Below are 17,395 nucleotides of genomic sequence, written 5' to 3' on the forward strand. Positions count from 1 at the left end.
TTCTAAGTGCATACTTGTCTTCTCAAATGCCATAATTATTCTGGGGGATTAAAGTGGTGGGTCGTGGCTCACTTTGGTGTTTGAGTTGGTAATGGTGATGGGAAAATGTCACACACTCACAGTGGATTATACAGTCATTTTATGGGACACACTGCTGTAAGATTAGCTTCAAAGTGGTCTTATTACTGTATGTACTCAGGATTCAAGAGTGTGGCTTCTTAAGTCCTCTTTGCATGTTGTGTAGAAGCAGTATGGCTGGAGGTGTCAAGTCTATGTGGTCAAAGACTTGCTGTCAGTTTTCTGTCAATGACATGAATGAAAATGCATGCTGCATTTCTTAGTTTTTCAAGCAGACCAAATTTTTAAATGTTAGTACTGAAAATCATCTTAGAGTATGTATTTTTATTTGCCTGGGCAGTGTCTAATTAAAATAGGTATGCGCAAACAGACAGCTTGGATAGATTTTGGTTGACAGTGCAATAAAATTACGTATTTTACGTTTGGTTTTCAGCAAAAAGAAAAAAAAACAACAAAACAAAACTTAGTTATATACATATATATATATATATATATATATATATATATATATATACATAAAAGTTAATAAAAAATGTATTGTATTTTCAACCAACATTTTGTTTCAACTGAAAAAAAATAAACACAATTACAATTTATTGTGACATTCTCGCCATTTGTCTTGCCAAAAAATAATTTCTGACTTTATATTTCACAATGTGACTTTAGCTTAGTCATTCCTCATAATAGCAACTTTATTTCTCACAATATGACAAGATATTAAGAAAATCTCTCACAATGTGACTTTCTTATTTTCAACAGTCTCACTCAACACTATACACAAATAAATAAAACGTATTGGTACTATTTACTTTAATATTATGAAATATTTTTTCTGCAATTATTTCTACTGGTGTTTTGCCTGTATTTAGGATTTTGCGTTTTTTTTTTTTTTTAGGGATAATAGAACTGTCCATAAAATTATTAGATAATCACCAGTATACATTTTCCTTTTTTCCCCTCTGGAAATGAGTTTTCATCTAACGTCTGATATAGTTATGAAAACATTGTGATAATTCAAAATTGGTTCAGGTTGCAATTGCAGTTTTTTGGCTGCATTAATGATTTTGAATGCTAATAATGTTTTTTTTGTTTGTTTGTTTTTGCACTGATTGTAAAAATAGTAAACCAGTGAGAGGCAATTTAAAGCAGCTTCTCATCTAATGCATGAAAATAGGTTGCATCTCTCATGCACTCATGTTCCTTTAAAAACAGAAAATGTCTTTTGTTGGGTATTTTTGTAAGCACTTTTGTAGGGTACATTTTGTAGCCAAAAGTCAGTTTAATGTGTAATCGATGGGATCCTGTTCACCTTGTCTGGTTTTATTTTTATATATATATATATATATATATATATATATATATATATATATATATATACACCTTGTTCTTGCCATTGAATTTAAATGCTCTGTCCCGTGAAGCGATGCAGCAGTTGGCTGCATCTCTGACAGTCAAGTGAAGCACCTCGTACCTTGGCAGTCTGTTGCCGTCTGCCATCTGTCATCCAGCAGACGCCTCGCGTTACATAACTCACAGCGTCTCCGGCTGACGGGGCGCTATAGTCTTTAGAGCAAAGCAGCAGGAGGAGGAGGCAGGCCATCAGACAGGTCCAGTAGTGTGCCAACCGTCCCATGCTACAGAACAGAGGGAAAAATTCACCTCTGATCTGAGGCATTCCTTACATTCCTCATAAAAGCTGCACAAAAGCGATGCGTAAACATGCTCTTAGAAACCTCCACTCTGCCTATACATGGTAAACATGGTACAGTCCAGGTCGAGGGTCCTCGCTGTGTGGTCTTCTTTGAGGAAGAGTATGATAAGGCTGCAGGACTGTGGGATTGTGGTTGGGAACTGTACGCCTTTTGTTTTACGGATCACTTGTTGATCTGATTATAAGACAAACATCACTAGTTCTAATGCTCATACTTTGGTAAAGGGGCTTATGTCACTATCTAGAGTATTAACCTCTGGCATGTATCTTGTCCTAAAGATTTTGTACTACGAATGTGAACACTGTGTGAATATTGTTTTTTATGCAAAAAAGCATTTATTCAGTTATTATGGTTATTGTTCATTTTAATTTTATGTAATTTATATACCACTGTATGTCTTTTTTCTTATTTTTTAAATATTATTATTATTATATCTACATCTGTATAGTCAAATATTGTAAGATGATCAGCTCTCTCAAGTAATTGTATTCTATTTAATTTTTTAATGATTTTACATTATTATTATCTAAAGTCAAGTGTTATAGTAGTATTAAAGTGTTGTCACGGTACCAATATTTCTGTATTCGGTACCGATACCAGTGAAAATCCATGGTTCTTGCTACCTATTTTGGTACCAAAGCAAAACACAAAAACATTCTAATTAAAAAACACTCTTTTTATGAATAAAGTCAAACAAAAATAAAATATACAAAAATCATTGCCATTCTTTATGCTTATTTAAAATTGTGTTTTAAGTTTTAGTTTTTTTCCTACAAGTAATAAAAGTATGGAAAACTTTAATTTAATTTGTCTTTTAATAAATGAAATTTAAACATTTTATTTTTTGGTAAATAAAGGGGATTTACTATTAAAATTAAAACGGAAGAAATATTGTGATTTATTTATTAAAAAATTGTTTTATATATATATTTTTTAAACCGTAGTAGTATCACATATATTCTACTAAATAAAAGTAGCTTAATATATTTCTGGCACAATGTCTAAACCGGACTTGAAATACCTTTTTAATTTCTGTGTGTATATGTTAATGCTGGTTTTGCTCAAATGAAACGGTAAAATGCTCCTGAAGTGACTCTCAGAGCAGTTCTGGAGAAGTTGTTTATGTATTTATGTCCTCATTTAGACGGCAGACGCTGAAATCACCGCGAGCGTTACACACGCTTCAGTGTATGTAGTAACCAAAACCGCATCTCTGCCATTAATTCTTTCACACAGAGACTCGCAGAACAATGCGGGACTGCGGGATTTATATTTGAATCGACTTTTGTGGCTTAATATTTACAGATACTAGTCCATATCGCGATTTAATTTAAATGTAATGACCTACTTTTGGTTAATTAATCCAAACCTTAACAAATTTAATGACATTCCGTTTTTAAACTAGGTTCCGCGATTCCGTCCATGTTTTCTGCGCCGTGGAAATCATACGGCCCTATAATCATACTCTGTGTATATATATATATATGTATATGTATATGTGTATATATGTATATATATATATATATATATATATATATATATATATATTAGTAATTCTAAGTATCTCAAGTAGTAGGTTTCAAATTTTTCAATTACTTTTTTTTTTATTTTGTTACTATTATTATTATTATTATAATTATTAATTATGATATCTATATGAAGTCAAATACCATTGTTAGATTATCAGATCAAATAATAGTTCATTTTCAACTTTTTTTCAATTACTTTTTTTTTATAATGTTGTTTTGATACTACTACTAATTATTATTATTTTTCTTTTCTATTTCATTTTTAATGATTTCACATTATTATTATTATTATTATTAATTATTCAATCTTTCTAAATACTTATTTTACTCATTTTATTTTATTTCTGGTTTATTTTGATGAGGATGATGATAATAATAATTTACTTAAATTATAATTTTTACTGTATTAAAAGCTTAAACAGCATACATTTTTGCTCTGCTGAAGTTGGCATCCCAACAGGCAAACAATACTCACATTTTATTCAGATAGTGTAAAAACTCACTTTGGCTTTAGAAAGTTGGGCGCAGTGAGTTTTCTCCGAGCGTGACTGCATCAGTGGCTGTATGCACAAGCTGCCTCACTGTGTGTGTTGACAATGCATGTGATGCTATTTGTTTGATTTGGGCTTAATCAGCCGTGCTGAGGCCAGACATTCCTCTCCACGTTAAACATCGACTGAGAGGGAGTGAGAGAGAGTGAAGAACAGGAGGAAGTTAAAGAGAGAGGAGAGTGGATGAATACTGCTGAATCAGACTCTTAACGCATATCATTAGCATCCTACGCTAAGATAAACAAGCTTGCTTGTTGTCCTTAAGGTCTTTATTCATTATACATGTCAAATAACATCACATTTGTTCAAATTTAGTAATATTTCAGTTTCAACTTTTTCTGCTCGAGTCGAGTAACCTATTTAGTGAATTAAAATGCATTTTAGATTATTTAAAGCAGACCGTGTTGGAGCAGGGATTGTAAGTGTCTATGCTTTATTTCCACCTGTTTCATCATCTGCAGAAGGTTAAGTATCACTGAAGTCTTATACTTAGGGTTTTGCAAACCATTCGCCACAAGTTTTTGATTCATGACGGCTTTGATTCAGTCTAAAAAATGGACTATTATTAAAGAAGGCACACATTTAGCTGATTTATAGTGAAAGATCTGCAGATGGAAAAGATGTTGGGAATTTTCCTGAGAATATTGAATCTGTAAGTGGAGAGGAGAGTGGAAAGTTGTTGTTGGGTCGACTTGTACTATGGAGAATCACTTAAATATGTGGCTTTTAACGGTCTTGAAATTCTCATCTACATACAGACACATCGATCTTACAGCATGTGGGATAATTAGCATTCATAAAATGAATATTTATAGTGGGGTTTATTGTTAGTTTTGCATTCACCTTTTCGTCCAGTCAGTAATGAAGTGAAACTAAACCATGTTTGTGTGTTTTCTTCCTTTTTAACCTTTTGTTGTTGTTGTCTTCCTTTCTCCTGTCTTGTTTATATCCTGTTAAAGTTTCTCTGTCTGTCTCAGTCTTTATCCCTTCATTGCATTCTATATCCTCTTAGTGTTTAGGACCTGTTGAGACTGTTTTATTATTGTATTTTGTTTTGCATTATTTATTTATTTTTCCATTTTGCTTTTGTTTTTAACCGGTCAATAAAACGGTCAAAAGAACACCCTAGTCTCCAGTGTATTTTATTTTATTTTATATTTTACAGAATAAATTGGCAATGTAGCAATCTTTTGAAAAAAAAAAAAAAAAAACCCAACAAAAAATGAAGTGTTTAACACTGACATACTATTATAATTTAGTAATACTGACATAATATTGTTTTTATTAATATTTTGAATTCGTTTTTATATTTATATTTAATATTTTAATTTAGTTTTGTTTTTGAAATTTGTATTAGTTTTTGTTATTTTTAAATATGTTTGTATTAATTTGATTAATTTTAGTTTGTTTATTTTAACACATCAAGTTACCAAAAACTAAAAAGGAAAAAAAAACAAAAAAAATACAGATATATTTAAAAGCAAGAAAAACTAATACAAATGTCAAATAAATTTTAGGACATCAGGTTCAACTAAATGAAAATGAGATGTCATCTTTGCAATTACATTTTAAAAGTTTATTCAAATATTTTATTCTAGATAATGTTTATTTTATTTGAATAATTTATGGTTTTAGTTTTAGTTAACTACAATGTCCCTAGATTAACTACTAAATACTCTAGCAACCACATAGCAACTATTCTTTTTTTTTTTCATAAATATAGAGTAAAAAATATATTTTTCATGATTTGTTTTGATGTGTATGTGTGCGTGATCTAATGTTGCAGATGAGAAGCCGGCTCAGGATGAGGAGTGTGGGGTTTGCCAGCATCCAGACTGCAGCGAGCGCCGTCACGCCTCCAAGGTAAGAGCCACACAGCAGACACCCGGCCTTTCTGAAGACCGCTGGGAGACCTCAGCTTCTCTGTGGAGGGTCCATCTCGTGCTTTCAAGGATCAGAGAGAGGCCTGCTGGGTATGAGTCCTCCTCTCTGGCCACCAGACTGTGAAATGAATTCGCTGTCATAAGCTGATGCTCTCTGAAACAGGAGAAACGACTCTCCTTGCTTTGCTAACTTATACGGTTTGCTTTGGGAATCATCACGGGGACTGTTGGGAATGAGGTAGACGGCTGTTATTGTGTTGAGGGGCACGTTATGTCGTGTGGGTTGTAATGGTGAAAAGAAAATACTTGTGCATATTCATTTTATTTGGTAGGTACTTTACTAATGCTTTCATTTAGCTAAAAGAGTGTAGTATTTGATGAAAAACAGTAATGTAAAATATCTGTGCAGTTTATACAATTTATAAGTAATTATAAAATTTACACTGCTGTTCAAAAGTTTGGGATCAGTACGATTTTTAATGTTTTTTTTTTAAAAGATGATATGATATGATAAAAAATCAAGAGAAAATTGTGTAATATTATTTAAATGTAAAATTAATGTTTTCTGTGTGAATATATATTTTAAAATGTAACTTATTCCTGTGATGCAAAGCTAAATTTTCAGCATCATTACTTCAGTCATTATCAATGTTGAAAATAGTTGTGCTGCATTATATTTTAATGAATGAACTTTTTTCAGGACTTTTTAATAAATAAAAAGTTAAAAAGAACAGCATTTATTTAAAATAGAATCTATTGTAACAACATAAACTACCATTTTAGTTTTAGTTTAGAAGGGAGAGGTAATTATGTGAGTATAGGAGAGCATAATAAGTCACATTATGAGGAAGAACCAAATTGCCTATCACAGCTATGCTGATGATACCCAGATTTACCTAGCCTTATCGACTCCCTCTGCGAATGCATTGATGAAATTAACAGTTGGATGTGCCAAAACTTTCTTCAGAAAGCCCCCCCCCCGAAGAAAGCAGCACAAAACCGATATATATATATATATATATATATATATATATATATATATATATATATATATATATATATATATATATATATATATATATATATATATATATATATATATATATATAATTGTTTTTTTTTTTTTTTTTTTTTTTTTTTTTTTAGAAAAATCAATAAAAAGGTCATGAAAACTAACATTATAAAATATAACCTTGTACATTTCTTTTGTCACTTTTGACCTTTACTTTTTTGGTCTTTGCTCTGTACTATATGTATGTATACATGTGTGTGTGTGTATGTGTATGTATATGTGTATATATATATACATATCGCTGTCAAAGCGGAAGAGTTGTTCATTCCGCTTTATTGTATGAACAGTATTGAGCTCGTTTAGTTTTGAAATGAGGCAGAAATTGAGGCGAGAGCTGTTACCTGTTGGAGCTTGCTAAGTTTATCTAATCATTCCTTTAAGAAAGGCAGCATGTCTCTCCCTGCTGCTATGATGTGTTTGTGTGTAAGTGAGCGCTGAGGGCTCTGGGACCACTGTAGGGGGTCGGCCTATGTGAAAACCTCCGTCTGGCGCCCGTCGACCCGAGGTCACGGGCTGCGGTTATGTAAGGAGATTACGAGGAAACGTGCATGAGAGAGGAATGTCTGTAGTCTCATTGTCACCTTCACCTCCCTCTGTACCTGCTTTATATTTATCACTGGTCACCTCCTCATTAAGATGTTAATATTTTAATTTTGTTAGCTTGTCTTGTAATGCGATTTGTTTTTATTACTCCTCGTTCTTGCTTTAAGAATGAACAGAGAGTGAGTGATTATATTAATCAAAAGATTGAGGTTGGGAAGATTTTATTGTTTTTGAAAAGTCACCAAGGCTGCGCTTATTTGTTTAAAAATACAGTAAAAACAGTAATATTGTGAAATATTATTACAGTTTAAAAGAAATGTTTTCTATTTTTAAAATGTAATTTATTCCTCTGATGCAAAGCTAATATTCATTAGTGGAAACTGTAATACTCTTTTGAGGAAAGAAAGTTCAAAAGAATTTATAATTTATTTGAAATTAAATTCTAAGTATCTTTACTGTCACTTTTGATCAGTTTAGTGTCCCTACGGAGTAAAAAATCTATTAGCTATTGTATATATGTGTGTGTATTTATGTGTATATGTCTATATATGTGTGTATATATGTTTTATATATTTGTAATTCATGTAAAAATATCTTGAGATTTATTTCTAGACCTGAATAGGTTCGCTTTGACCATCTTTTTTCCAGCCATTTAGAATATGCAAAAATCTGCTGTCACATCATTAGTGGTGCTCTCTGAGATGACAAACAACCCATAACCTTTTAAGTGCTGTTGTGCAAAAATCTGTTAGCAGTTTAATACAAAGGCCCAGCTCGAGCCTGATGACAAACAAACGGGTGCAGATGTCTGATCACTGTCTGTGTCTCATCTGCTGCTTAACTAGTCACGGCTCTTGCACAACAGTCACTAATGTTGCTCTACAGGCCTTCAGACGGCTTTTAGGAGGATTTGTATTTATTTATAGTCTGCCATAGGAATAATGCTGACAAGACAACGATTAAATGCATGTCTTAGATGTTTTGGAAATACACTTTTAGAAAGTGCTTGCTTCGACCGTTTCAAAAATGCTGTGGTGTACCGTTTGTGTAAATGTAACCTAGTAGAAACCTGTCACTTTAACTGGGTAATTATGGAAATCCTTGAAAATGAGCGGATTATTGGAGACGCTGCCTGACGGTACGGCACCTGCTGTGATGTGTTGTACTGCACAAACTCCAAATTCAGTCTATTTTCTGATCCAGTATTTTTTTTTATTCGTTAATATGTTGAATTGCCATTACTTTGTTTTAATTGTCATTAATTTAGGTTGTAGTAATTTTATGTTCTTTTGTCATTTATTTATTTATCTTTAATTTTTTATATTTTATTTTCTACATTATTTCTATATAGACTTTAAAAATAAATTTGTGAAAGAAAAGATGTATGGCAGTTTATAGCACAGGACATAATCCAATATTTTTCCATTTCCGTTAACTCTAAAATACAATTTGATGCAGTGTAAAAAAACAACAACAACTGGTGAATCACTTGTTAACACCTTCAAATTATACAGTACATTTTCCCCAATTTTTACAGATTAGTTTTTTAGCATATAGCTTTAATTTATTTTAGTTTTAATTTTCTTAAAACAATTTAATTCAGTTAGTTTCCGTAAAGTAAAATTTTTACCGTTATTATTAATATTTGCATTATTATTGTTTGCATTTTATACCCTTTTCAGTAATTAAAAACAATTTTTAGTATTCTAATCCAATTTTGTGCTTTTATATTTTTTAATTTTATTTATAGCCTTAATATTTATTTCAGATTTAGTAATTTTAGTACTTATTTCATTTAGCTATTTTTCTATTTATATTTTATCTATATTGCATTTTATTTCAGCCTTAATGTTTTAAAGTTTAAATTTTTTTTGTTTAATTTTTTATTTTTAATGTAATTTTTATAATTTTAGTACTTCAACTTCAACTTATTTCAGTTAGTTAGCAATAACAAGACTTTTCTGATTCTAATTCCCCCAAAATCGAAATGGCTGATTGGTCTCTGGAGTCCGTTTGTCTTTCAGTTTGTATCTTCTGGTATCTGATCGTGTTTCCGTGTGGAGACGGGGCCAGTCTGAGCGTGTTTCCATCACTCAGAGCCAATTACCTCTATTCACTTCTCAACAGGACTAGACAAGATGCGGATCGCCAGGGAAATACACCCCTCCATAGACAAACAGCTGACAGCATCAGGCACAGCAATAAATCAGATAACTGCTCTCACTTTCTCCATAACACTTCATCCTCGTCAAAATCAATCCTCTGCCATGAGCCGCCCACTCAACCGCCACTCTCAGTTTCCTTCAGGGAAAGCATCCTCTCTACCCGTTTCCAGATAACTCCAGCTTCCTTTTGTTTCCTTATTCCAATGTTAATCTTTCCCAAGGCGTGCTGGTGAGTAATGGAGCGTATGTTGTCTCCATCAGCCATCTTTTCTCATTCTGAAACGGCCTATAAATATTTAGCTTTTCATTACCCTAATGATTTATGGGTAACTGAGCAGCAGATGATTTTATAAATGATCCTGGAAGGCTCCTTTAAGATGCGAAATGAGCTGTAAGACAACGGCATGGGGCCACACAGACCGTTTAAACCATATCTGACTTTGCGTTTAACCTTTGGGCATTAAAGGAATATTTCCTCATTTGTAAGTCGCTTTGGATAAAAGCATCTGCTAAGTAACTCGATGTAAATGTAAAATCATTTACTCTTATGTTGTTCAAACCAGTAAGGTGTGAGATAATGAAATTGAATCAGGTTACTTATTATTAAATATTAACATCCCTGTCTAGCTCATGTTAGCATGATTATGAAACATCAGCAGAGAAGTAGTGGTGTGTTATTTGTTTATAAATCTTTTTTTTTTAATGAATCATTTGACCCAGTTTACACATGATTTGATCATTTTTAAGGCTGATTCAGTACTTAACTCATTTTTGGTACGTAACACAAATTTTGGTCTGTTTGCCACACAAATCGTTCATGTGGCTTTTAAAATTTGTAAATTATTATTATTTTTTAAATCTTTTCAATGAATCATTTGATCCAGTTCAGTTAACACAAATGATTTGTTCATGAATTGGACTGATTCAGTTCATGTTCTTCTCACTGAGGTTTTTCAGTAAATGGTGGTTTATTTTCAGTCCATTTGCCCCCCTAGATCTTTCGTATGGCTTTTAAAATTTGTGAATGAATCTATTTTTTTTTTTTTTTTTTAATCTTTTCAGTGAATTATTTAATCCAGTTCAGTTCTCACACACACACACACAAGATTTGTTCATGATGTTCTGTAAATAATTTTTTGTCACCCAAATGTTTTGTATAGCTTTTCAAATTTGACAATTAAGCCATTATTATTTATTATTATTATTATTATTATTATTATAATTTTTTTTTTTTTTTAGTTGGGTCTTTTTAATAAATCATTTGATCCAGTTATTTGCTTAGACTGATTTAGTTACATTTAAGATTAAAGATTTAATTCAAATATTCATATATTTTCAGTAAACAACAAACTAATTTCAGTCCATTTGTCACACAAATATTTCAAATTTTTTAATTGTGAATTTTGAGTTGGATCTTTTTAATTTTGTTTGTTCCAGTTCACAAAAATGATTTACTCATGAATCACACTGATTCTCAACTAAGTTATGAACTTATAGACTTTTTCAGAAAATTAAAAAAAAAAAATTAGTCTGTTTTTCAAATAAATATATTGAACAACATTTGTCTCCGTTCACAAACTTAATTGCTCATGATTGGACTGATTCAGTTCTCAAGCTCATACACATCTTTTAATATTGACTCATTATTGTCTTCAATTTCTACTTTTGTGTTCCACAGAAGAAAATCTGTCATAATTACATGTGTGAGAGTAAATGATACATTTCAAGTGAGTTTTAGACATGGTTTTCCACATCCAGCTCGTTTGATATTAATTCATAAATGTCACATTTTGCCCATTATTACTTAAAAACAAATTGAAAGTAGCATATTGGAAGGTGTAACAGGTCTTTGTGGCAGCGTATGGTTTTGCACTCTTCAGTGTGTGTTTTCTGTCATTGTAAGATGTCGTATTTGAATTTTTCCCCGCAGATTGTAATGCCATTAACCACCGAAAGCATAAATTCAGCTTGAATGGACAAGGTAATGGCTCATAAGATGAAATGATGCAGGAATGGGAGGATTGCTTCACGTTGCGTATTGGTCATTGACCGCTCACTGTTGGAGCGTCTGCTGGCATTAAGGCCGGTGTGGTGCAGAGGATGTGGCCTGGGCACGAAAATCTGCCCGTCAATGTCTTTTCAATGCAGAACGCATGGGGTGTTTTTAAAGCGGTGCACGAGACTGTTGTTCATCAGTCACGGAAACCACACAGGAGCCTTTTCGTTCATCAGTTAGCCTATGGCATCAGTGGATTTGATTTCGTAAATGAAAAATGGCAAGTGAGGTCTGATACATTTTAATCGACGTGTTTATCAACATCTGTTTCACAATTATAGTTCTAGATAATACGTAATGCCTGGTCTTAGCATGAGGTGTTTTCTAGGCACGTTTGCTCACCTTCTTGGGAAAGAAGCTGTTGTGTAATGTTTGTTTCTTAGGAAGGGACATTTAGAGCCTGCCTGCATTCTGCAAGATGAGTAGTTGCTTCTCTGCTGCTGATGGAGTGAATCAGTTCTGAGATTTTTACAAGAAAACCTGAGACAGAAACATGACCTACAAATTTGCAGAAACTTGATATTTGCTCATACTTTGCATTTGCTTGAACACATCCAAAATTAGCACTTGCCATACACTTGCTTTCTTTGAGTTACTGCAAGATTGCTGGTATATAATGAACTCATTCTGTTCATCTATATTGAGACTTTTGAAATTAATGACTTTTTTTTTTTTTTTTTTTTTTTTGAGTTGGATATGTTCAATGAATCATTTGACCCAGTTCACAAAAATGATTTGTTCAAACTTTAAATTAGAACTTGCCAAACGCTCGTTTTCATTGAGTTGGATCTTTTCAATGAATCATTTGAATCTGACTGATTCAGTTCTCAAGATTAATTGGCTCCCTGACTTTTTCAGTAAATAATGGACTCGTTTTGGTCTATTTATCTCACTAATCTGTCACATTCCTTTTTAAAAAAAAATTATGAATTATGGTAACACTTTTCTTAAAGCCTTTATGTATAATGCATTATAAAGGGTTGTTAAAGTGTATTTATTATTATTCATATGCATTGTATTACATTGTCTTGTCGTAAATAATTAGAACCGAATTTAAAATGCATAGTGCAACAATGAATTGACAAGTGTTATAATGTTTTAAGTTTTGTTGCAATTATGCATGTGTACAATTAATTATAAGGTGCATTACAAGGCATAATTAATTGAATAAAACTTGTTTATGTGCAATTTTTTCAATTGGATCTGTTCAATTAATCGCTTGACCCTGTTCACAAAAAATTATTTGCTCATGATTTGGTCAAACTTTGCATTTGTTACACAAACTTGCACAATTTTTTTCAGATTTTTCTCATTTCAAATGGACTTGTAACCAATATTTGTGTTATATGTAAACTACCTTTTTAAAAAAAAAAAAGGAAAAGAAAGATACAAAAGATTTCTATTTCAAATAAATGCTGTTTTTTTTCTATTTATCATAGTTTTGGAGGGAAAAAATGTATGTTTGCACAAAAACATTAAGTGACTGTTTTCAACAGGAATTCAGTGTCAAGCTAAAAATCGCTGGTAGACCTTCAAATAAGATATTCTGACAATCATGGCGATGGAACAGTCACGACACACGAGCAGGATGGGTCTGCGTCCTTGTGTTATGACAAAAATGGCTATATTGTGTCAGATGGGCGTCAGCTGTGTTGAAGCACTTGTGCTGCATCTTCCCCATTGCTTTGCCCGGAGCACCTGATCCCCTCAGGTAATTGTGTTGCTGCTGTCTGCCTCTTTAAATATAGACTCTTTTAATTGAGGTAGACAGCAGGGGGTTCTGGAGGATGGGACGCTATTCCCCAAACACACGCACACGCTGTCTCTCACGTAGGAAGTTAATTGTAGAGGACTTAAGAGAAGCTCAGCGTGGTTTACTTTGAATGCCGGAGGAACAGTGGATTTTGTTTAGGAAGCTCTGGAACATCAGATCCGTTCTAGTTGACTAGTTAGAGAGTGTGTTTGTTAGAGATGGACTCGTTATGACTCGTGGACTAGTCCGTCAAGTATATTTTACACCCTAAGTATCTAATCCTGGAAAAACAATGCTGATGCAATTACGAAGCAGAACAAAAACAAAGCCTCCTTTCAGAGCGTGTTTTGCTGAGGGTGTGGTGTTTTATATAGTATTGTGGTAAATCTTTGTAAACTAGCGTTGTGCAGTCATCTGTTTGGGGTTCATTAGGATTTGCTCCTCATACGTTTGACTGACAGGCCTTATGTGACATAAGTTCTGCGGTGGTTTTGAAACATTGTTTGTTTCAGCATCTCAACCGGCTCAACACAGAAATGTTGGCACGTCACAAATTGTTACAATTTTATTAAATTATTAAAATTATTTTTGCAATTGCATTTGGTGAAAAATTTATTTTATTTGTTGTTTATTTTTATAAATTTTATATTGCATTTTTATTATGTTGAGTAACAGTTTATAATAACTTTATTCTAAAAAGACTTTTAAAGCCTAAGAAACGTATTTAGGTCCAAAAAATCCAGATGCATTAAGGTAATAAAACTTGGGGATAAAATCTTCTAAATTTCATTACATGCAAAATTTTTATTTAATTTTAATTAATTTAATTTAATTCTGTATAATTTAATATTTAATTCATGATATGTCAATGCAAAAATGTAATGTAATATGTAATTACATTTTTAATTTAATAAGTCACTTATGAAATTTTGGACCTTGAAACATTTTACCTTTTTAACTAGGTTCCAAAATGAACACCTGCCAAGCTCTGAATACATATAAACAGGGCCATGTGGGTTTGGATTTTGTTTTCCCTTCATAAAAAAAAAACCCTTCATTTAAAAACTGCATTTTGTGTTTACTTGTTATCTTTGATTAATATTTAAATTAGTTTGATCTGAAACATTAAAGCGTGACAAACTTGCAATAAAATAAAAAATCAGGAAGGGGGCCAACACTTTTTCACACCACTGTATATTATATTATATTACATATAATATATTACATAAGAAACAAGATACCAGCACAGCTATTTGGCAAATAAAGGATAATCATCCACCCTGACAAGTCATTATATTCAATTATATGACCACAGAATGCCACGACTGACCAGCCAGAATGAATTATTTCAGAGTTGCTCATAAGAATGTGTTTTATAATGTGTTATCAGTATGCATCGTATTTAGGCTTCCTCTTTTCCCTTTATAGCACTTTTGCCAGATTGTGTTAGCATCTCTCCTCAAGAATCCATTAAAGTGGTTCATGTGAACTGATTATAACAGATAAGCTTCATCTGAAGTTGAAGCAGTGTATGTGCATTGTGTTTGTGAGAGGATGGGGGCGTTTTTTCGTAAACACAGATTCCTCCATTTTTCGTCTTCAGTCCCTACTGACAACAAGATTATATCTGATGCCTTCCTTCCTTATAGAGACGCCAGCAGTTAAATAGTCCCACAAACACCTTCAGGGGCTAAACTGCACCCACGTTGGAAGAAACGACACCTTGTGTAACTCACGCACACATACCAGCTTATGGAGTTATTAGATTGAAAGCAGCCCGGTTCAACAAATCCTACCAGACTGCAGGAGGACGCTGCAGCTTGCTCTGGAGGGAGAACAGGACAGCGGTTTGACGCACAGAGGTGTAGAGCAACATGCACACATGCAAACATGCATGCGATTGTGACCGGCTGGAGGTGAGTGCGTCTAATGGTATGCCAGAGAGCCGTTCCTTCTAATCATTTGGACGTTTTTGTTTTTTTTATGTTTGGCCATTTATTTTTCTTGGTTATCATGTGATGCATGCGTAATTCTTATGTTGGCATTGATGGTGCGTGAGCATGCAGAAATTCCAGGAATAAATTGCATGGATTTTTGGATTGCGATGAGTAGTGGGAAGAGTTTAAACATGTTAAAGTGAATTGGGTGAGCGTGCAGGTCTGGACTGGGGTTGTACGGCTATGTTCACAGTTTTTCCCTTTCTTTTCCCAATCCCAAGCTCTGCTTTTGTGCACTTTAGAAAATTATACTTACAAAAATGATCGTAATGGTACTGTTTTTTTTTCCTGGACATGTACGATGGTGAAATAATTGTGTTCTTTGAATTGTGTTGTGTTGTTTTTGTGTTGAGAAATTAATTTTGTGACCAAGTATTTCCGATATGTGACTCTGGACCACAAAACCAGTCTTAAGTAGCACAGGTATATTTGTAGCAATAACCAAAAATACATTGTATGGGTCAAAATTATCGGTATTAAGTAAAGATCATGTTCCATGAAGATATTTTGTAAATTTCCTACCGTCAATATATCAAAAGTTAATTTTTGATTAGTAATATGCATTGCTAAGGACTTCATTTGGACAATTTTAAAGGTGATTTTTCACAATATTTTGATTAAATTTTTTTGCAGATATTCAAACAGCTGTATCTCGGCCAAATATTGTCCGATACTAACAAATCATACATCAATGGAAAACGTATTTATTCATCTTAAATCTCAATTTGGAAAAATTGACCCTATATTCTCCATATATTCTCATTACCATAATGTGAAACTAATTCTTCTACTTTATGTAAATATGTATATATCTATCACTAATATAATTCATGGAAAGATGGCAAAATTGAAATGTATTAAACATATACTTAATAAAAACAACAAAATACGGGCCAATATTTTCTGTAAGATAAGTAAATTAGCCAATTTTGTTTAAATGAAAGATTGCAGAAATGAGTACACCCTAGATTTAATTCAGCAAATGTATAATATTCTAGTACTTAAGTCGTGACGTATTGTCCTCCAGAACTTTAAGTATACTGCTCTGACACTTTTTGGCACTGTGTACAAGTTCAAGACAAATTTTCACATCTGTTCTGTTTAACTCCTGGAGGATGACCTCCTTGAGTGCTCTGGTCTTTAATGGGGAGTTTTGCTCAGCTCGTCTCTACCGAATGCAGGGAATGAGCGGAGGGTAGCATCTTCTGTTTCAAGTTTTTGTATTCCATCACACAGTAGTGTGTGAATTCATGACAGCGTTGATGAAGCACAACTCCCTCAAACCTTCGGCACTCATTTATCCCTATATAGAAGCTTTACTACCACTGAACGTCACTGTGGGTACCAAGCAAGCACTTCTCACTGTACTCCTCTAGCAACACCAGAACATTTTGGATGCTTTTGGATCCAAAATTATTGACTTGGTCTCTTTATTTCATAATGATATTTCCCCCCATTTTAAATTCTTATTCTCCAATGAAAGCTTAGATTTTTGTGATTTTTATAAAAAAAAAAATCAAAAGGATTAACAATGCAGATTAATTTCCACAGCCTTCATATTTACCAAGGGTACCAACAATTCTGACCACGTGTGTGTGTATATATGTATATATATATATATATATATATATATATATGTATATATATATATATATATATATATATATATATATATATGTATGTATGTATGTGTGTGTGTGTATATTATTAAATAAATTATATATATTTATGTTAATGAAGCTTTAGGGAGAAAATCTCTTTAATTGTCATGATAATATCAGTGTGAAAATATTCTTCATGCGGTGTTTGTTTCATTTTATTTTTTATCATTTTCTGTTTTATTTGAATTTTTTTCATTTAGCATTTTAACTGTTATTTTATCAGTTTATAATAACTTAAAAAATAAATAAAATATATATATTTTTTTTAAATTAAGCATTGTAGTTTTAAACCGATCTGTAGTTCATATACTGTACATTGATTAATATTTATGTGAATATATTTTCATACATTTACATGAAATTGTGACCTTTCTAACAAAATTTTCACACTATTT

The 17,395-nt window shown here is 32.4% G+C and overlaps 1 protein-coding gene across 3 annotated transcripts in view; it reads left to right on the forward strand.

Moving 5' to 3' along the window:
- Positions 1 to 17,395, forward strand: part of LOC306859174 (pleckstrin homology domain-containing family G member 5-like) — a gene marked incomplete at both ends in the record, with an annotated part of 65,229 nt that overhangs the window by 9,686 nt on the left and 38,148 nt on the right. For 2 of the 3 annotated variants that reach the window (XM_079400071.1, XM_079400072.1), the window contains one exon: positions 5,657 to 5,733. In XM_079400071.1, coding sequence (XP_079256197.1) covers positions 5,657 to 5,733 — 77 coding nt within the window. Of the gene's footprint in view, positions 1 to 5,656; positions 5,734 to 15,139; positions 15,259 to 17,395 lie in introns of those variants that run through there. The other variant, XM_079400073.1, reaches the window with a different exon arrangement.

Source organism: Barbus barbus, assembly GCF_936440315.1.
Source record: "Barbus barbus genome assembly, chromosome: 40".
Lineage (NCBI taxonomy): Eukaryota > Metazoa > Chordata > Actinopteri > Cypriniformes > Cyprinidae > Barbus > Barbus barbus.